This window comes from Salvelinus namaycush, chromosome 30 (genome assembly GCF_016432855.1).
Source record: "Salvelinus namaycush isolate Seneca chromosome 30, SaNama_1.0, whole genome shotgun sequence".
Classification (NCBI taxonomy): Eukaryota; Metazoa; Chordata; class Actinopteri; order Salmoniformes; family Salmonidae; genus Salvelinus; species Salvelinus namaycush.
Genome location: NC_052336.1, coordinates 345,339 through 367,978, shown reverse-complemented (window position 1 = coordinate 367,978; position 22,640 = coordinate 345,339). Strand labels below are relative to the sequence as shown.

General features: G+C 49.8%; 2 protein-coding genes across 2 annotated transcripts in view; both read left to right on the top strand.

Annotated features, from left to right (window-relative positions):
- The window catches only part of LOC120024743 (large neutral amino acids transporter small subunit 1-like), a 34,579-nt gene extending 32,195 nt beyond the window's left edge, over nucleotides 1-2,384 (top strand). The window contains exon 10 of the mRNA XM_038969023.1: nucleotides 2,366-2,384. Within this exon, the coding sequence (XP_038824951.1) occupies nucleotides 2,366-2,384 (19 nt within the window). The remainder of the gene's footprint in view (nucleotides 1-2,365) is intronic.
- A 21-nt stretch (nucleotides 2,385-2,405) lies between these two features.
- LOC120024742 (lactase-like protein) lies at nucleotides 2,406-22,021 on the top strand. The gene is made up of 12 exons (XM_038969022.1): nucleotides 2,406-2,532; nucleotides 2,977-3,137; nucleotides 3,286-3,373; nucleotides 3,732-3,841; nucleotides 7,015-7,143; nucleotides 11,672-11,767; nucleotides 11,887-12,103; nucleotides 13,590-13,864; nucleotides 15,294-15,423; nucleotides 15,740-15,939; nucleotides 16,118-16,181; nucleotides 21,945-22,021. Exons 1-12 carry the CDS (start codon nucleotides 2,406-2,408, stop codon nucleotides 22,019-22,021), a joined length of 1,674 nt encoding a protein of 557 aa, XP_038824950.1.
- The last annotated feature ends 619 nt before the right edge of the window (nucleotides 22,022-22,640 follow it).

Genomic DNA, 22,640 nt, shown 5'->3' with positions numbered 1-22,640 from the left:
AACAGGACATTCCTCTCAACTGACTAGGATGTGATAGGCTACTGTAGAACAGGACATTCCTCTCAACCTGCTAGGATGTGATAGGCTACTGTAGAACAGAACATTCCTCTCAACTGGCTAGGATGTGATAGGCTACTGTAGAACAGGACATTCCTCTCAACTGGCTAGGATGTGATAGGCTACATACTGTGGTGACAGTACTGAATACACCTGTTGAGAGATAACATTTATAGAAGATAATAAAATGACAGATTCTCTTCTTAAAGTCACACAGATAGTCATTGTCCTTTCATGGTTCAATTGTGATTTAGTTCTGAATGTGAATGGGAAACCTTCTATGAAGTATGAATGATTGAGCTCAAAGTTTTCACAGTCATTAATATTTATACTACACTTCAATCAATTATATTCATTCGGTGTAACCCGGTTTAAAAAAGGTTTGTCTGTCTTTTATCATGTAATCCATATGAAAAGCATATTTTACCATCATATTTCAGAGTTAAATTTAACATAAGTTACACCTAACATTCCTATATACACTCTTAGAAAAGATGGTTCCAAAAGGGTTTTTCGGCTGTCCCCCTAGGAGAACCCTTTTTGGTTCCAGGTAGAACCCTTTTTGGTTCCAGGTAGAACCCTTTTTGGTTCCAGGTAGAACTCTTTTAGGTTCCATGTTTAAAGGGTTTTACATGGAACTCAAAAGGATTCTCCCTGGAGCCAAAAATGGTTCTTCAAAGGGTTCTCCTATGGGGACAGCCAAAGAACCCTTTTAGGTTCTAGATAGAACCCTTTTTTTCTAAGAGTGTAGAAATCAAATCCGGATATCTCAATGAATCTAATTGTAGACATAGTCCCATTGACAGGAGCCTATAGTAAAACTCTCTGAGGCTGACCTGCATGTGTATAGATCACACTGTCTGACATTCACTTTGCTTACAGTGTAAAAAAAATGGCCATTTCCAAAGATCTGTTTGCCCCAGCAAATTACGCTCACACTCCATTGACTTTGAATGGGGGGGTATTTGGGTCCGGTCTGCTCGACCAATGGGGCCCCTGAATAGAGGTAAAACTTACTGGACGTTTCGCGGCGCGCCTCTGTGACATGGGGTGCTGTAACCTCTTACCCCTGAGGATTTGTGAGAATGAGTTAGGTCCAGAAACTTGGGGACCTTTCTTGCATTTTGGAGTTGTTTCCAACGGGGACAAACGCAGGACCTTTAAACAGGTAGGCATGTAGCTATATGTGGTTCTGGGGAGAGCTAGAGGACTGGTGAGGAAAGACAGTAGGGACAGAAGGAACAGACAGAGAAACAGGGACAGAGATAGCTAGATAGAAACACTGTAGGTAGGCTGTGGCAGGGGGCATTTTTTGGGGTCTATATTCTTAAACATTTCCACTCCCTTTTCTAAATTAGAAGGATTTTGATGATCAGTTACTAGACCTAGGTGCCTCTGTCGGACGGGATCAGTTTGACATGTCGCTGATACTGACTGTGTTAGACAAGCTGACGTACTTCCTGTCTTTAATTACGTTTTGCGTCAGTGTATCTTACGGCTGGTTGAAATGAGACGAGATCATTCCTTTAATCTTAGTTTGGGCCTGAGAATGATATGGTGTCAGCGTTTCCAGTGGACTATTGTTTAATCCGTTCTGTAGAGATGTTTTCCAGTGTGCGTTCATTAGGATGCTTTAATCCACAGACGTTGGATATCTAGCACCTCTGTAAGTCTCTGTCTTCATTTGATAATAGAGCTGAAAGGGTTTTATTTGTGTCATTTCTATCAGTATGATATGAAAATATATTAGCATATTGTTTGTATCAACTCAGAGCGGTAGACTTGTCTTGAGATAAACTACATGCAGTTTGAGCTCTGCATCATATTAAGACAATGGTGTTAATTACACAGAAGTCATTTTATCCCTGAGATGCGTGTTTATGTATGATCTGAGATCAGTTTAACCTCCGTGGCATTAAAGTAAAAGGTGTTAATTACACAGAAGTAATTTTATATATATATATACCTTTATTTAACTAGGCAAGTCAGTTAAGAACAAATTCTTATTTTCAATGACGGCCTGGGAACAGTGGGTTAACTGCTTGTTCAGGGGGCAGAACGACAGATTTGTACCTTGTCAGCTCGGGGATTTGAACTTGCAACCTTTCGCTTACTAGTCCAACACTCTATCCCTGAGATGAGTGTTCATCTATGATCTGAGATCAGTTTAACCTCATTGGCATTAAAGTTAAAGAATAAGACGTAACACGTTCTATGAAAGTACAGTGTTTATGACACTGACTACGAGTGTCCATAGTAACTCTTAAGCGTTTCTAAAATGCTGCGTGATTCTTCCTTCTATGTGCAGGTGTGACCGGAGACAGTGAGCCAGACACCTGACCGACACCATGTCACTACAGCGGATGCTGAAGCTGCACTATGTGCTGGTGCTGGTGCTGTGTGTGTCAGCCAGCGAAGACTTCGACTGGACCAAGAATGAACGCGGCTCATTCTACTATGGCACTTTCCCAACTGGTAGGCTACCGTACAGGGAGAAACTGAATCATGTTTAAAAGGTCTATTACTAACAGCAAAACATAGTTATAAATATATATATGATCTGCAGAAAAATAGATAAACAAACTGCTAAAAATATAAATTGAATGGCAGAAATTAAGATGAGAAAGAGAGAGAACGCAAGAGAGGACGAGAGAGAGAGAGAGGCCTACATTTTATCACAGAAATCAAGATTTTATAGCTATTTTAGAAATGAGAGAGAGAGAGAGAGAGAGAGAGAGAGACAGAGAGAGAGAGACAGAGAGAGAGAGACAGAGAGAGAGAGAGAGAGAGACAGAGAGAGAGACAGAGAGAGAGAGACAGAGAGAGAGAGAGAGAGAGAGAGAGAGAGAAAGAGAGAAATTGTAACGTATTTTCTCCCAGGAATGAAGAGTTCTTGCTAACCTCTATATCTCTCTGAAGGGTTTTCCTGGGGGGCTGGGGGCTCTGCGTACCAGACAGAAGGAGCCTGGGACAAGGATGGCAAGGGGATGAGCATCTGGGACGTGTTCGCCCACAAGAAGGGAAAGATCTTCCTCAACGACACTGCAGACCACTCCTGCGAAGGATACTACAAATTCAAGGTGAATAGACTGAATAGACAGTAGACACATTATCCCCATGTAGTCAGAAGTAGTGCACTGCAAAGTGAATAGGGAGCCATTTGAGATTTGAACCATATGGCTCCGTCTCAATTGACACCCTTGACATGATATTGTCTATATCTTCTAGGACGACATCACCTTGATGAAGGACATGAAGTTTAACCACTATCGTTTCTCCATCTCCTGGCCAAGGATATTTCCCAACGGAATCAAAGGTAAATGTTTCATACCTCATAGTACAGATTCTCCACTGAACATACCTCATAGTACAGATTCTCCACTGAACATACTTCATAGTACAGATTCTCCACTGAACATACTTCATAGACCAGATTCTCCACTGAACATACTTCATAGACCAGATTCTCCACTGAACATACTTCATAGACCAGATTCTCCACTGAACATACTTCATAGACCAGATTCTCTACTGAACATACCTCATAGACCAGATTCTCCACTGAACATACTTTTTAGTCCAGGACAAAGCTTAGTAATCTGTGTCCGGGAAACAGGCCCTATATGTTTTCGTGAATGTTATAGCTAATGGTAATGTCCATTTTTCTTCTCCAGCTGATCACATCAATGAGAAGGGAATTAAATACTATGATGACCTGATCAACATGCTCCTGGACAACAACATCACACCAATAGTCACCCTGTACCACTGGGATCTGCCACAGGTGGGTACTGACTGACTGACTGGGTACTGACTGACTGGGTACTGACGAACTGACTGGGTACTGACTGACTGGCTGGGTACTGACTACCTGGGTACTGACTGACTGACTGGGTACTGACTAACTGACTGGGTACTGACGAACTGACTGGGTACTGACTAACTGACTGGGTACTGACGAACTGACTGGGTACTGACTGACTGGCTGGGTACTGACTGACTGACTGGGTACTGACTAACTGGGTACTGACTGACTAACTGGGTACTGACTAACTGACTGGGTACTGACTGACTGACTGGCTGGGTACTGACGAACTGACTGGGTACTGGCTGACTGACTGGGTACTGACTGACTAACTGGGTACTGACTGACTGGGTACTGATGAACTGACTGGGTACTGACTGACTGGCTGGGTACTGACTACCTGGGTACTGACTGACTGACTGGGTACTGACTGACTGACTGACTGACTGGGTATTGACTGACTGACTGGGTACTGACTGACTGGCTGGGTACTGACTACCTGGGTACAGACTGACTGACTGGGTACTGACTGGGTACTGACTAACTGACTGACTGACTGGGTACTGACTGACTGGCTGGGTACTGACTACCTGGGTACAGACTGACTGACTGGGTACTGACTACCTGGGTACTGACTAACTGACTGACTAACTGGGTACTGACTGACTGACTGTGTACTGACTACCTGGGTACTGACTGACTGACTAACTGGGTACTGACTGACTGACTAGGCACTGACTGACTGGGTACTGACTGACTGGGTACTGACTAACTGGGTACTGACTGACTAACTGTGTACTGACTGACTGACAGACTGACTGACTGGGTACAGACTGACAGACAGACTGACTGACTGTGTACTGACTAACTGGGTACTGACTGACTACCTGGGTACTGACTGACTGACTGGGTACTGACTAACTGACATAATGACTGACTGGGTACTGACTGACTGACTGACAGACTGACTGTGTACTGACTAACTGACTGGGTACTGATGACTATCTGGGTACTGACTGACTGACTGGGTACTGACTGACTACCTGGGTACTGACTGACTGACTGGGTACTGACTAACTGACATACTGACTGGGTACTGACTACCTGACTGACTGGGTACTGACTACCTGACTGACTGGGTACTGACTACCTGACTGGGTACTGACTGACTGGGTACTGACTGACTGGGTACTGACTGACTGACTGGGTACCGACTGAGTACTGACTACCTGACTGGGAACTGACTGACTGGGTACTGACTGACTGGGTACTGACTGACTGAGTACTGACTGACTGGGTACCGACTGAGTACTGACTACCTGACTGGGAACTGACTGAGTACTGACTGACTGGGTACTGACTGACTGACTGAGTATTGACTGACTGGGTACTGACTGACTGGGTACTGATTGACTGGGTACTGATTGACTGACTGGGTACTGACTGATTGACTGGGTACTGATTGACTGACTGGGTACTGACTGAGTATTGACTGACTGGGTACTGACTGACTGGGTACTGATTGACTGACTGGGTACTGATTGACTGACTGGGTACTGACTGACTGACTGGGTACTGACTGACTGACTGAGTACTGACTGACTGTATGCCAACCAGTAGTGAATTGCTATTCGCTTGCCGAGCTAGCACATACAAAGCTACCGCTACACTGTTCAATGCAAAACATGACACCTTTTATTTATCCATATATTTACAGAATCTAGGTTGAAATAATGTTGTCAGTAATCTAACTCCATATCCGTCCCAAATGAATGTAGACCTGAACTGTACTGCATTTGTATCAGTGTCTTTATAGAAGACTGTGGAAGGATGTTTCCTGTTATGATGATCCCAGATGACTAGTCTACTACAACACATTCCCTATCCATCACATGGTGTGACCTATAGTAACCCCTCTTCCCTGTTAACACCCAGGTCTTGTGTGACCTATAGTAACCTCTCTTCCCTGTTACCACCCAGGTCTTGTTTGACCTATAGTAACCTCTCTTCCCTGTTACCACCCAGGTCTTGTGTGACCTATAGTAACCTCTCTTCCCTGTTACCACCCAGGTCTTAAGTGACCTATAGTAACCTCTCTTCCCTGTTACCACCCAGGTCTTGTGTGACCTATAGTAACCTCTCTTCCCTGTTACCACCCAGGTCTCAAGTGACCTATAGTGACCTCTCTTTCCCTGTTAACACCCAGGTCTCAAGTGACCTATAGTAACCTCTCTTCCCTGTTACCACCCAGGTCTTGTGTGACCTATAGTAACCTCTCTTCCCTGTTACCACCCAGGTCTTGTGTGACCTATGGTAACCTCTCTTCCCTGTTACCACCCAGGTCTTGTGTGACCTATGGTAACCTCTCTTCCCTGTTACCACCCAGGTCTCAAGTGACCTATAGTAACCTCTCTTCCCTGTTACCACCCAGGTCTTGTGTGACCTATAGTGACCTCTCTTTCCCTGTTAACACCCAGGTCTTGTGTGACCTATAGTAACCTCTCCTCCCTGTTACCACCCAGGTCTTGTTTGACCTATAGTAACCTCTCTTCCCTGTTACCACCCAGGTCTTAAGTAACCTATAGTAACCTCTCTTCCCTGTTACCACCCAGGTCTTAAGTGACCTATAGTAACCTCTCTTCCCTGTTAGCACCCAGGTCTTGTGTGACCTATAGTAACCTCTCCTCCCTGTTACCACCCAGGTGTTAAGTAACCTATAGTAACCTTCCTTCCCTGTTACCACCCAGGTCTTGTGTGACCTATAGTAACCTCTCCTCCCTGTTACCACCCAGGTCTTAAGTGACCTATAGTAACCTTCCTTCCCTGTTCCCACCCAGGTCTTGTGTGACCTATAGTAACCTCTCTTCCCTGTTACCACCCAGGTCTTGTGTGACCTATAGTAACCTCTCTTCCCTGTTACCACCCAGGTCTTGTGTGACCTATAGTAACCTCTCCTCCCTGTTACCACCCAGGTCTTGTGTGACCTATAGTAACCTGTCCTCCCTGTTACCAACCAGGTCTTGTGTGACCTATAGTAACCTCTCTTCCCTGTTACCACCCAGGTGTTAAGTGACCTATAGTAACCTCTCTTCCCTGTTACCACCCAGGTCTCAAGTGACCTATAGTAACCTCTCTTCCCTGTTACCACCCAGGTGTTACAGGAGAAGTACGGTGGATGGCAGAACGTCAGCATGGTGAACTATTTCAACGACTTTGCCAACTTATGCTTTGAGCGGTTTGGTGACAGAGTCAAATACTGGATCACCTTCAACAACCCATGGGTAAGACAATACATTATCCATAATACATGATCCATAACACATTGTATATAATACATTATCCATAATACATTATCCATAACACATTGTATATAATACATTATCCACAATACATGATCCATAATACATGATCCATAACACATTGTATATAATACATTATCCACAATACATGATCCATAATACATGATCCATAACACATTGTATATAATACATTATCCATAATACATTATCCATAACACATTGTATATAATACATTATCCATAATACATTATCCATAACACATTGTATATAATACATTATCCATAATACATTATCCATAACACATTGTCCATAATACATTATCCAAAATACATTATCCATAACACATTATCACAACACATTATCCATAATACATAATCATAACCCGTTATGCATAATACATTACCATAACACATTATCCAATGGACGGGCTGTGTTCCAAATGACACCCTATTCCCCATATAGTGCACTAATGTTTACCTGGCCCCATAGAACTCTGGTCAAAAGTAGTGAACTATAAAGGTAATAGGGAGCCAGGGCCCATAGGACTGATCAAAAGTAGTGCACTATATAGGGGATAGGGTGCCATTTGGGAGACACACAGTATATGAACCATATTCTTCCAGAAAACTACTGTAATGTTAGCTTCACCATGAACCAGACCCAAAGACATGTGTCAAATACTTTCAAATGGGCTTCAGTATTTCAAAGTACTTGACACAATGTATTTTGACTCAGGACTTCCATAAACATCATATTTGATAAGTCTTAGTGTACAGTAATGCACTGTCTAGTATTTGTGTTTGTAGTCTAGTGCTGGGGAGGATTATGAGACTGTAGTCTAGTGCTGGGGAGGATTATGAGACTGTAGTCTAATGATGTGGAGGACTATGAGACTGTAGTCTAGTGCTGTGGAGGACTATGAGACTGTAGTCTAGTGATGGGGAGGACTATGAGACTGTAGTCTAGTGCTGGGGAGGATTATGAGACTGTAGTCTAATGATGTGGAGGACTATGAGACTGTAGTCTAGTGCTGTGGAGGACTATGAGACTGTAGTCTAGTGATGGGGAGGACTATGAGACTGTAGTCTAGTGATGGGGAGGACTATGAGACTGTAGTCTAGTGCTGGGGAGGACTATGAGACTGTAGTCTAGTGATGTGGAGGACTATGAGACTGTAGTCTAGTGCAGGGGAGGACTATGAGACTGTAGTCTAGTGCTGGGGAGGACTATGAGACTGTAGTCTAGTGCTGGGGAGGACTATGAGACTGTAGTTTAGTGATGGGGAGGACTATGAGACTGTAGTCTAGTGCTGGGGAGGACTATGAGACTGTGTTTATAGTCTAGTGCTGGGGAGGACTATGAGACTGTAGTCTAGTGCTGGGGAGGACTATGAGACTGTAGTCTAGTGCTGTGGAGGACTATGAGACTGTAGTCTAGTGATGTGGAGGACTATGAGACTGTAGTCTAGTGATGGGGAGGACTATGAGACTAGTCTAGTGCTGGGGAGGGCTATGAGACTGTAGTCTAGTGATGGGGAGGACTATGAGACTGTAGTCTAGTGCTGTGGAGGACTATGAGACTGTAGTCTAGTGCTGGGGAGGACTATGAGACTGTAGTCTAGTGCTGGGGAGGACTATGAGACTGTAGTCTAGTGATGGGGAGGACTATGAGACTGTAGTCTAGTGATGGGGAGGACTATGAGACTGTGTTTATAGTCTAGTGCAGGGGAGGACTATGAGACTGTAGTCTAGTGCTGGGGAGGACTATGAGACTGTAGTCTAGTGATGGGGAGGACTATGAGACTGTGTTTATAGTCTAGTGATGGGAAGGACTATGAGACTGTAGTCTAGTGATGGGGAGGACTATGAGACTGTAGTCTAGTGATGGGGAGGACTATGAGACTGTAGTCTAGTGCTGTGGAGGACTATGAGACTGTAGTCTAGTGCTGGGGAGGACTAAGAGACTGTAGTCTAGTGATGTGGAGGACTATGAGACTGTAGTCTAGTGCTGGGGAGGACTATGAGACTGTAGTCTAGTGCTGGGGAGGACTATGAGACTGTAGTCTAGTGCAGGGGAGGACTATGAGACTGTAGTCTAGTGCTGGGGAGGACTATGAGACTGTAGTCTAGTGCTGGGGAGGATTATGAGACTGTAGACTAGTGCTGTGGAGGACTATGAGACTGTAGTCTAGTGATGGGGAGGACTATGAGACTGTAGTCTAGTGCTGTGGAGGACTATGAGACTGTAGTCTAGTGCTGTGGAGGATTATGAGACTGTAGTCTAGTGCTGGGGAGGACTATGAGACTGTAGTCTAGTGCTGGGGAGGACTATGAGACTGTAGTCTAGTGCTGTGGAGGACTATGAGACTGTAGTCTAGTGATGTGGAGGACTATGAGACTGTAGTCTAGTGCTGTGGAGGACTATGAGACTGTAGTCTAGTGCTGGGGAGGACTATGAGACTGTAGTCTAGTGCTGGGGAGGACTATGAGACTGTAGTCTAGTGCTGGGGAGGACTATGAGACTGTAGTCTAGTGATGTGGAGGATTATGAGACTGTAGTCTAGTGCTGTGGAGGACTATGAGACTGTAGTCTAGTGCAGGGGAGGACTATGAGACTGTAGTCTAGTGCTGGGGAGGACTATGAGACTGTAGTCTAGTGATGGGGAGGGCTATGAGACTGTAGTCTAGTGATGTGGAGGATTATGAGACTGTAGTCTAGTGATGGGGAGGACTATGAGACTGTAGTCTAGTGCTGGGGAGGACTATGAGACTGTAGTCTAGTGCTGTGGAGGACTATGAGACTGTAGTCTAGTGCTGGGGAGGATTATGAGACTGTGTTTGTAGTCTAGTGCTGGGGAGGACTATGAGACTGTAGTCTAGTGATGTGGAGGACTATGAGACTGTAGTCTAGTGCTGGGGAGGGCTATGATACTGTAGTCTAGTGCTGGGGAGGACTATGAGACTGTAGTCTAGTGCTGGGGAGGACTATGAGACTGTAGTCTAGTGCTGGGGAGGACTATGATACTGTAGTCTAGTGCTGGGGAGGACTATGAGACTGTAGTCTAGTGCTGGGGAGGGCTATGAGACTGTAGTCTAGTGATGGGGAGGACTATGATACTGTAGTCTAGTGCTGGGGAGGACTATGATACTGTAGTCTAGTGCTGGGGAGGACTATGAGACTGTAGTCTAGTGATGGGGAGGACTATGATACTGTAGTCTAGTGCTGGGGAGGACTATGAGACTGTAGTCTAGTGATGGGGAGGACTATGAGACTGTAGTCTAGTGATGTGGAGGACTATGAGACTGTAGTCTAGTGCTGTGGAGGACTATGAGACTGTAGTCTAGTGCTGGGGAGGACTATGAGACTGTAGTCTAGTGCTGGGGAGGACTATGAGACTGTAGTCTAGTGCTGGGGAGGACTATGAGACTGTAGTCTAGTGCTGGGGAGGACTATGAGACTGTAGTCTAGTGCTGGGGAGGACTATGAGACTGTAGTCTAGTGCTGTGGAGGACTATGAGACTGTAGTCTAGTGCTGGGGAGGACTATGAGACTGTAGTCTAGTGCTGGGGAGGACTATGAGACTGTAGTCTAGTGCTGGGGAGGACTATGAGACTGTGTTTATAGTCTAGTGCAGGGGAGGACTATGAGACTGTGTTTATAGTCTAGTGCTGGGGAGGACTATGAGACTGCAGTCTAGTGATGTGGAGGACTATGAGACTATAGTCTAGTGCTGGGGAGGACTATGAGACTGTAGTCTAGTGCTGGGGAGGACTATGAGACTATAGTCTAGTGCTGGGGAGGACTATGAGACTGTAGTCTAGTGATGGGGAGGACTATGAGACTGTAGTCTAGTGATGGGGAGGACTATGAGACTGTAGTCTACTGCTGTGGAGGACTATGAGACTGTAGTCTAGTGCTGTGGAGGACTATGAGACTGTAGTCTAGTGATGGGGAGGACTATGAGACTGTAGTCTAGTGCTGGGGAGGACTATGAGACTGTGTTTATAGTCTAGTGATGGGGAGGACTATGAGACTGTAGTCTAGTGCTGTGGAGGACTATGAGACTGTAGTCTAGTGATGGGGAGGACTATGAGACTGTAGTCTAGTGCTGGGGAGGACTATGAGACTGTAGTCTAGTGCTGGGGAGGACTATGAGACTGTAGTCTAGTGCTGGGGAGGACTATGAGACTGTAGTCTAGTGCTGGGGAGGACTATGAGACTGTAGTCTAGTGATGTGGAGGACTATGAGACTATAGTCTAGTGATGGGGAGGACTATGAGACTGTAGTCTAATGATGGGGAGGACTATGAGACTGTAGTCTAGTGCAGGGGAGGACTATGAGACTGTAGTCTAGTGCAGGGGAGGACTATGAGACTGTAGTCTAATGATGGGGAGGGCTATGAGACTGTAGTCTAGTGATGGGGAGGACTATGAGACTGTAGTCTAATGATGGGGAGGACTATGAGACTGTAGTCTAATGATGGGGAGGGCTATTAAACTGTGTTTGTAGTCTAGTGCTGTGGAGGGCTATGAGACTGGAGAACATGCACCTGGACTGAAGATGAGGGGCACTGGGGCCTACAAAGCTGCCCACCACATTATCAAGGTAATCACTAATTGTTTATAATATAATTATATTTAATATTGTCAGTAATCTAATTCCAATATATATTGGCCTAGTGTACTGTCTGTCCCCTGATGCAGAATAATATATCATTTGAACAGGCACATGCTAAGGTTTGGCACACCTATGACACTCAATGGAGAAGCAAACAGAAAGGCTTGGTTGGGATCTCGTTGTTGGCAGACTGGGGGGAACCAGTGGACATCACCAACCAGAGAGACATCGAGGCAGCAGAGAGATATGTCCAGTTCTACATGGGCTGGTTCGCTACACCCATCTTCAACGGGGACTACCCTCAGGTCATGAAAGACTACATCGGTAAGTCATGTATTGTCACAGCTAGGTGTTCCATTTCCACGAACAACCCACCGGGTTTAAATGAAGCTTGCCCGTTAGCCTGAGGCTAGTACTGTTCAGACCAGGCTAGTAGAAAAAATACCCAACTAGCCCGCTAGCCTGAGGCTAGTACTGTTCAGACCAGGCTAGTAGAAAAAATACCCAACTAGCCCGCTAGCCTGAGGCTAGTACTGTTCAGACCAGGCTAGTAGAAAAAATACCCAACTAGCCCGCTAGCCTGAGGCTAGTACTGTTCAGACCAGGCTAGTAGAAAAAATACCCAACTAGCCCGCTAGCTTGAGGCTAGTACTGTTCAGACCAGGCTAGTAGAAAAAATACCCAACTAGCCCGCTAGCCTGAGGCTAGTACTGTTCAGACCAGGCTAGTAGAAAAAATACCCAACTAGCCCGCTAGCCTGAGGCTAGTACTGTTCAGACTAGGCTAGTAGAAAAAATACCCAACTAGCCCGCTAGCTTGAGGCTAGTACTGTTCAGACCAGGCTAGTAGAAAAAATACCCAACTAGCCCGCTAGCCTGAGGCTAGTACTGTTCAGACTAGGCTAGTAGAAAAAATACCCAACTAGCCCGCTAGCCTGAGGCTAGTACTGTTCAGACCAGGCTAGTAGAAAATGTACCCAATTAGCCTGCTGGCTGTCTTGTGAAATATTGAATGGCACAGATTATAGACCCGGGATAGAAAAATAAATGGTGGTTTACCCCCCTAAAAGGGTTCTTCAGCTGTCCCCATAGGAGAACCCTTTTTGGTTCCAGGTAGAACTCTTTTGTGTTCCATGTAGAACCCTCTGTGGAAAGGGTTTTACATGGAACCCAAAAGGGTTCTTCAAAGAGGTCTCATATGGGGACAGCCAAAGAACCATTTCAGGTTCTAGATTATTTTCTGCGTGTAATTTGCCTGGCTGGCCAGTGTCCAAAATCCCTGCCTATATGTAACAGGACATAGAAACGTATACGTGTCACCGTCACACCTGATGTCTCTTTCCACACAGACAAGATGAGTGCCTCCCGTCTTCTCCTCCCAATGTTAGGGTTAAGGGTTAGAGGTCAAAGATCATAGTGTAATCTGGTCTCTCTCTCTCTGGTCTCCAGGTAGGAAGAGTGCCCAGCAGGGTCTGGGTAGCTCTTGCCTCCCCGTCTTCTCCTCCCAATGTTAGGGTTAGAGGTCAAAGGTCATAGTGTAATCTGGTCACTCTCTCTCTGGTCTCCAGGTAGGAAGAGTGCCCAGCAGGGTCTGGGTAGCTCTTGCCTCCCCATCTTCTCCTCCCAATGTTAGGGTTAATGGTTAGAGGTCAAAGGTCATGGTGTAATCTGGTCTCTCTCTCTCTGGTCTCCAGGTAGGAAGAGTGCCCAGCAGGGTCTAGGAACCTCCCGCCTCCCCGTCTTCTCCTCCCAATGTTAGGGTTAGAGGTCAAAGGTCATAGTGTAATCTGGTCTCTCTCTCTGGTCTCCAGGTAGGAAGAGTGCCCAGCAGGGTCTAGGAACCTCCCGTCTCCCCGTCTTCTCTTCCCAGGAGAAGAGTTACATCAAGGGCACCTGTGACTTCCTGGGTATTGGCCACTTCACCACGCGCTATATCACCCAGAAGAACTACCCGTCTGGCCGCGGGAACAGCTACTTCACCGACCGTGACCTGGTGGAGCTGGTGGACCCTCGCTGGCCCGACCCCGGCTCTGAGTGGCTCTACTCTGTCCCCTGGGGATTCAGACGCCTGCTTAACTTCGTTAAGGTATAATACACTACTGTTAGTGTGGGCAGGTCCTACCAGCCAGACCTGGGTTAAATACATGATGTGTTTGGTCAAGTACAGTATGTTAACAACTTTCCACTACTTCCAGGTGGGTTTGGAGGTGTGCTTGATTCAGTGTGGAGTTTGTACTTTATTTTACTTTATGCATTTGACCCAGATCTGCGGAAACATTCCCACCTTCTTCCTTGTTTGACACAAACCCTGTCTCCTCCCGACCCTGTCTCCTCCCGACCCTGTCTCCCTGTCTCCTCCCGACCCTGTCTCCCTGTCTCCTCCTGACCCTGTCTCCCTGTCTCCTCCCGACCCTGTCTCCCTGTCTCCTCCCGACACTGTCTCCCTGTCTCCTCCCGACCCTGTCTCCCTGTCTCCTCCCGACCCTGTCTCCCTGTCTCCTCCCGACCCTGTCTCCTCCTGACCCTGTCTCCCTGTCTCCACCCGACCCTGTCTCCCTGTCTCCTCCTGACCCTGTCTCCCTGTCTCCTCCCGAACCTGTCTCCTCCCGACCCTGTCTCCCTGTCTCCTCCCGACGCTGTCTCCCTGTCTCCTCCTGACCCTGTCTCCCTGTCTCCTCCCGACCCTGTCTCCCTGTCTCCACCCGACCCTGTCTCCCTGTCTCCTCCTGACCCTGTCTCCCTGTCTCCTCCCGAACCTGTCTCCTCCCGACCCTGTCTCCCTGTCTCCTCCCGACGCTGTCTCCCTGTCTCCTCCTGACCCTGTCTCCCTGTCTCCTCCCGACCCTGTCTCCCTGTCTCCTCCCGACGCTGTCTCCCTGTCTCCTCCTGACCCTGTCTCCCTGTCTCCTCCCGACGCTGTCTCCCTGTCTCCTCCCAACCCTGTCTCCCTGTCTCCTCCCGACCCTGTCTCCCTGTCTCCTCCCGACCCTGTCTCCCTGTCTCCTCCTGACCCTGTCTCCCTGTCTCCTCCCGACCCTGTCTCCCTGTCTCCTCCCGACCCTGTCTCCCTGTCTCCTCCCGACCCTGTCTCCCTGTCTCCTCCCGACCCTGTCTCCCTGTCTCCTCCCGACCCTGTCTCCCTGTCTCCTCCCGACCCTGTCTCCTCCCGACCCTGTCTCCTCCTGACCCTGTCTCCCTCCGACCCTGTCTCCCTGTCTCCTCCTGACCCTGTCTCCCGGTCTCCTCCTGACCCTGTCTCCCTGTCTCCACCCGACCCTGTCTCCCTGTCTCCTCCTGACCCTGTCTCCCTGTCTCCACCCGACCCTGTCTCCCCCTGACCCTGTCTCCCTGTCTCCACCCGACCCTGTCTCCCTGTCTCCACCCGACCCTGTCTCCCTGTCTCCTCCCGACCCTGTCTCCCTGTCTCCTCCGGACCCTGTCTCCTCCCGACCCTGTCTCCCTGTCTCCTCCGGACCCTGTCTCCCTGTCTCCTCCGGACCCTGTCTCTCCACTAGACTCAGTATGGGAACCCCATGATCTACGTGACAGAGAATGGGGTGTCAGAGAAGGTGCAGAGATGCACAGACCTGTGTGATGATTGGAGGATGCAGTACTTCAAGGATTACATCAATGAGATGCTCAAGGGTGAGGAACCGATCTATCAGAGGAAATAACATCCTCTTCATATTACCTTGAAGAAAGGTTTAGTACACTGTAGAGAAAATAATAAGCTCTTAATATTACCTTGAAGAAAGGTTTAGTAGAGAAAATAATCTAATATTATAGAGGGTTAGTAAAACGTTCATTTTTCTTTATAACAAGTAATTGTTTTAGTGAACTGGCATCATTTTAGGACAAAACAGGTGTTTTGAGTGTGTTTGAGGTTTCACTATCTACTCTATTGATACTGGGCAAGTGAACTCCTATAGCACCCTCTGCTGGTCTTTTCTCCACATGACAGCCCTTAAGGACGGCGTGAACGTGAAGGGTTACACAGCCTGGTCGCTGCTGGACAAGTTTGAGTGGGACGAAGGCTTCTCTGAGAGGTTTGGCCTGTTCTACGTGGACTTCCTCAACAAGAATAAACCACGTTACCCAAAAGCCTCTGTTCAGTACTACAAACGCATCATCAGCTCCAATGGGTTCCCCAACCAGAGAGAGGTACAGTCACAGACACCTTGTACACACCTGATATAGGCCTATTCTATTTGGTTCACAACCGTTTAAGTTTTCCACTGTGCTGTTTTGTGACAGACTTTTTTTTAATGGGTTGTATTAATACATATTGATTGGTTGGTTGGTTGGTTAATTAATACATTAATTTTGATGGTCTCTACAGGTGGAGAGCTGGAGAAGGAAAGCCACAGAGACGTGCTCCTCCAGTAACCAGCTGCTAGCTGCAGGTCAGTACAGAATACTACACTAGACCCCAACACCACCACACCCCAACACTGACAGACCCCAACACTGACAGACCCCAACACCACCACACCCCAACACTGACAGACCCCAACACCCCCAGACCCCAACACTGACAGACCCCAACACCACTAGACCCCAACACCACCACACCCCAACACCACCACACCCCAACACTGACAGACCCCAACACCACCAGACCCCAACACTGACAGACCCCAACACCACCACACCCCAACACAGACAGACCCCAACACCACCAGACCTCAACACAGACAGACCCCAACACCACCAGACCCCAACACCACCAGACCCCAACACAGACAGACCCCAACACCACCACACCCCAACACTGACAGACCCCAACACCACCAGACCCCAACACCACCACACCCCAACACCACCAGACCCCAACACTGACAGACCCCAACACCACCACACCCCAACACAGACAGACCCCAACACCACCAGACCCCAACACTGACAGACCCCAACACCACCACACCCCAACACTGACAGACCCCAACACCACCAGACCCCAACACAGACAGACCCCAACACCACAAGACCCCAACACCACCAGACCCCAACACCACCACACCCCAACACTGACAGACCCCAACACCACTAGACCCCAACACCACCAGACCCCAACACCACCAGACCCCAACACTGACAGACCCCAACACCACCAGACCCCAACACAGACAGACCCCAACACCACAAGACCCCAACACCACTAGACCCCAACACCACCAGACCCCAACACCACCAGACCCCAACACCACCAGACCCCAACACCACCACACCCCAACACTGACAGACCCCAACACCACCAGATCCCAACACCACCAGACCCCAACACAGACAGACCCCAACACCACCACACCCCAACACTGACAGACCCCAACACCACCAGACCCCAACACTGACAGACCCCAACACCACCAGACCCCAACACCACCAGACCCCAACACCACCAGACCCCAACACCACCACACCCCAACACTGACAGACCCCAACACCACCAGACCCCAACACTGACAGACCCCAACACCACCAGACCCCAACACCACCACACCCCAACACTGACAGACCCCAACACCACCACACCCCAACACTGACAGACCCCAACACCACCAGACTCCAACACCCCCAGACCTCACCACTGACAGACCCCAACACCACCACACCCCAACACTGACAGACCCCAACACCACAAGACCCCAACACAGACAGACCCCAACACCACCAGACCCCAACACTGACAGACCCCAACACCACCAGACCCCAACACTGACAGACCCCAACACCACAAGACCCCAACACAGACAGACCCCAACACCACCAGACCCCAACACTGACAGACCCCAACACCACAAGACCCCATCACTGACAGACCCCAACACCACCACACCCCAACACTGACAGACCCCAACACCACAAGACCCCAACACAGACAGACCCCAACACCACCAGACCCCAACACTGACATACCCCAACACCACCAGACCCCAACACTGACAGACCCCAACACCACCAGACCCCAACACTGACAGACCCCAACACCACCAGACCCCAACACCACCAGACCCCAACACCACAAGACCCCAACACCACCAAACCCCGACACCACCAAACCCCAACACCACCAGACCCCAACGGCACCAGACCCCAACACTGACAGACCCCAACACCACCAGACCCCAACACCACCAGACCCCAACACCACAAGACCCCAACACCACAAGACCCCAACACTGACAGACCCCAACACCACAAGACCCCAACACTGACAGACCCCAACACCACCAGACCCCAACACTAACAGACCCCAACACCACCAGACCCCAACACTGACAGACCCCAACACCACCACACCCCAACACTGACAGACCCCAACACCACCGGACCCCAACACTGACAGACCCCAACACCACCAGACCCCAACACTGACAGACCCCAACACCACCAGACCCCAACACTGACAGACCCCAACACTGACAGACCCCAACACCACCACACCCCAACACTGACAGACCCCAACACCACAAGACCCCAACACAGACAGACCCCAACACCACCAGACCCCAACACTGACATACCCCAACACCACCAGACCCCAACACTGACAGACCCCAACACCACAAGACCCCAACACCACCACACCCCAACACCACCACACCCCAACACTGACAGACCCCAACACCACCAGACCCCAACACTGACAGACCCCAACACCACCACACCCCAACACAGACAGACCCAAACACCACCAGACCTCAACACAGACAGACCCCAACACCACCAGACCCCAACACCACCACACCCCAACACTGACAGACCCCAACACCACCAGACCCCAACACCACCACACCCCAACACCACCAGACCCCAACACTGACAGACCCCAACACCACCACACCCCAACACAGACAGACCCCAACACCACCAGACCCCAACACTGACAGACCCCAACACCACCACACCCCAACACTGACAGACCCCAACACCACCAGACCCCAACACAGACAGACCCCAACACCACAAGACCCCAACACCACCAGACCCCAACACCACCACACCCCAACACTGACAGACCCCAACACCACTAGACCCCAACACCACCAGACCCCAACACCACCAGACCCCAACACTGACAGACCCCAACACCACCAGACCCCAACACAGACAGACCCCAACACCACAAGACCCCAACACCACTAGACCCCAACACCACCAGACCCCAACACCACCAGACCCCAACACCACCAGACCCCAACACCACCAGACCCCAACACCACCAGACCCCAACACCACCAGACCCCAACACCACCAGACCCCAACACAGACAGACCCCAACACCACCACACCCCAACACTGACAGACCCCAACACTGACAGACCCCAACACTGACAGACCCCAACACCACCAGACCCCAACACCACCAGACCCCAACACCACCACACCCCAACACTGACAGACCCCAACACCACCAGACCCCAACACTGACAGACCCCAACACCACCAGACCCCAACACCACCACACCCCAACACTGACAGACCCCAACACCACCACACCCCAACACTGACAGACCCCAACACCACCAGACCCCAACACCCCCAGACCTCAACACTGACAGACCCCAACACCACCACACCCCAACACTGACAGACCCCAACACCACAAGACCCCAACACAGACAGACCCCAACACCACCAGACCCCAACACTGACAGACCCCAACACCACCAGACCCCAACACTGACAGACCCCAACACCACAAGACCCCAACACAGACAGACCCCAACACCACCAGACCCCAACACTGACAGACCCCAACACCACAAGACCCCATCACTGACAGACCCCAACACCACCACACCCCAACACTGACAGACCCCAACACCACAAGACCCCAACACAGACAGACCCCAACACCACCAGACCCCAACACTGACATACCCCAACACCACCAGACCCCAACACTGACAGACCCCAACACCACCAGACCCCAACACTGACAGACCCCAACACCACCAGACCCCAACACCACCAGACCCCAACACCACAAGACCCCAACACCACCAAACCCCGACACCACCAAACCCCAACACCACCAGACCCCAACGGCACCAGACCCCAACACTGACAGACCCCAACACCACAAGACCCCAACACCACCAGACCCCAACACCACAAGACCCCAACACCACAAGACCCCAACACTGACAGACCCCAACACCACAAGACCCCAACACTGACAGACCCCAACACCACCAGACCCCAACACTGACAGACCCCAACACCACCAGACCCCAACACTGACAGACCCCAACACCACCACACCCCAACACTGACAGACCCCAACACCACCACACCCCAACACTGACAGACCCCAACACCACCAGACCCCAACACTGACAGACCCCAACACCACCAGACCCCAACACTGACAGACCCCAACACCACCAGACCCCAACACTGACAGACCCCAACACCACCACACCCCAACACTGACAGACCCCAACACCACCAGACCCCAACACTGACAGACCCCAACACCACCAGACCCCAACACCACCAGACCCCAACACTGACAGACCCCAACACTGACAGACCCCAACACCACCAGACCCCAACACTGACAGACCCCAACACCACAAGACCCCAACACTGACAGACCCCAACACCACCAGACCCCAACACTGACAGACCCCAACACCACCAGACCCCAACACTGACAGACCCCAACACCACCAGACCCCAACGCCGACAGACCCCAACACCACCAGACCCCAACATCCCCAGACTCCAACACAGACAGACCCCAACACCACCAGACCCCAACACCACCAGACCCCAACATCCCCAGACTCCAACACAGACAGACCCCAACACCACCAGACCCCAACACCACCACACCCCAACACTGACAGACCCCAACACCACCACACCCCAACACTGACAGACCCCAACACCACCAGACCCCAACACCCCCAGACCCCAACACCCCCAGACCCCAACACCACCAGACCCCAACACTGACAGACCCCAACACCACCACACCCCAACACTGACAGACCCCAACACCACCAGACCCCAACACTGACAGACCCCAACACCACCAGACCCCAACACTGACAGACCCCAACACCACCACACCCCAACACTGACAGACCCCAACACCACCAGACCCCAACACCCCCAGACCCCAACACCCCCAGACCACCAGACCCCAACACTGACAGACCCCAACACTGACAGACCCAAACACCACCACACCCCAACACTGACAGACCCCAACACCACCAGACCCCAACACTGACAGACCCCAACACCACCAGACCCCAACACTGACAGACCCCAACACCACCAGACCCCAACACTGACAGACCCCAACACCACCAGACCCCAACATCCCCAGACTCCAACACAGACAGACCCCAACACCACCAGACCCCAAAACCAACAGACCCCAACACAGACAGACCCCAACGCCCCCAACACCCCCAGACCCCAACACTCCCAGACCCCAACACCACCAAACCCCAACGCCACCAGACCCCAACGCCGACAGATCCCAACACCACCAGACCCCAACACCACCAGACCCCAACACTGACAGACCCCAACACCACTAGACCCCAACACAGACAGACCCCAACACCACCAGACCCCAACACCGACAGACCCCAACACCGACAGACCCCAACGCCACCAGACCCCAACGGCACCAGACCCCAACACCGACAGATCCCAACACCACCAGACCCCAACGCCACCAAACCCCAACACAGACAGACCCCAACACTGACAGACCCCAACACTGACAGACCCCAACGCCACCAGACCCCAACGCCACCAGACCCCTGGCTCAAAGACATCATGGCAAAGACTTTCCAATACTTGAGCTGCGATTTACTTGATTTAGTAAGCCCCAGTACAATGGACTCAATAGAATAGTCCCAAAAATGCAAACTACAACTTAAATCAAGCACATACTTTAAAACTTGAACTATTTGAAAATATTTTACATAATGTATGTCACTCAGCTCCAACAACTTCAGCATGCAGGGACATCGGGTTGAATCTGGCTGCCGGGGCAAACAAAGGAACATTCTGACTCTAATTGGCACTTTTCAACAAATAGTTGAACTACAAATAGTTGAACTACAAATAGTTGAACAAGAAAACTACACGGGAAGACATTCTCTAACAGGACTTTTCTTTGTTTGCTCCTCCAGCTAGAAGAAAGTCCCAGCAGGACAATAAGGAACAGGCAGGGATGCCAAAGGTTTGGCCAGTGCATGATGAAGTTTAGGTAGGCCTACATAGGACTCCATTACTTCTTCTTTTAAAGTGACTGACTGGTGTGTAGCAGACCTGGGTAGGAAATACATTCACCAAATACTTTTCAAATCATTTAAAGTATTGAATTTGAGCTGTTGTTGATTTAGCACTTATCGGACTATTCGCTATTTGCTGCTGAGTACATTTCTGCTGGTAGTACAAAGTGGTGTAGTCACCTGTGTGTTATTATACAAAATGGAGCCTCTGTTTGCTCTTTAGGGTGTAGGCCGGGTTACTGTTAGGTTACTGTTGTTTTCAATGATTATTCCAGATCCGTTGACGAGCCACATGGAGATGGTAACAGAGATCGTGGTTCCTACAGTGTGTACTCTCTGTATTCTCCTGGCTGCTGTCTTCCTCATGTTCCTGCTGCGTGGACGCTTCTAGAACACTGCTGTCTTCCTCATGTTCCTGCTGCGTGGACGCTTCTAGAACACTGCTGTCTTCCTCATGTTCCTGCTGCGTGGACGCTTCTAGAACACTGCTGTCTTCCACATGTTCCCGCTGCGTGGACACTTCTAGAACACTGCTGTCTTCCTCATGTTCCTGCTGCGTGGACGCTTCTAGAACCCAGCTGTCTTCCTCATGTT

What these genes read in the sequence shown, in the direction of transcription:
- LOC120024742 (XM_038969022.1), top strand. Translation starts at nt 2,406, where the DNA reads ATGTCACTACAGCGGATGCTGAAGCTGCACTATGTGCTGGTGCTGGTG. An exon ending in TCACCTTCAACAACCCATGG is followed by an intron (nt 7,144 to 11,671) that starts GTAAGACAATAC and finishes CTGTGTTTGTAG; the next exon opens with TCTAGTGCTGTGGAGGGCTA. An exon ending in CATCAATGAGATGCTCAAGG is followed by an intron (nt 15,424 to 15,739) that starts GTGAGGAACCGA and finishes TCCACATGACAG; the next exon opens with CCCTTAAGGACGGCGTGAAC.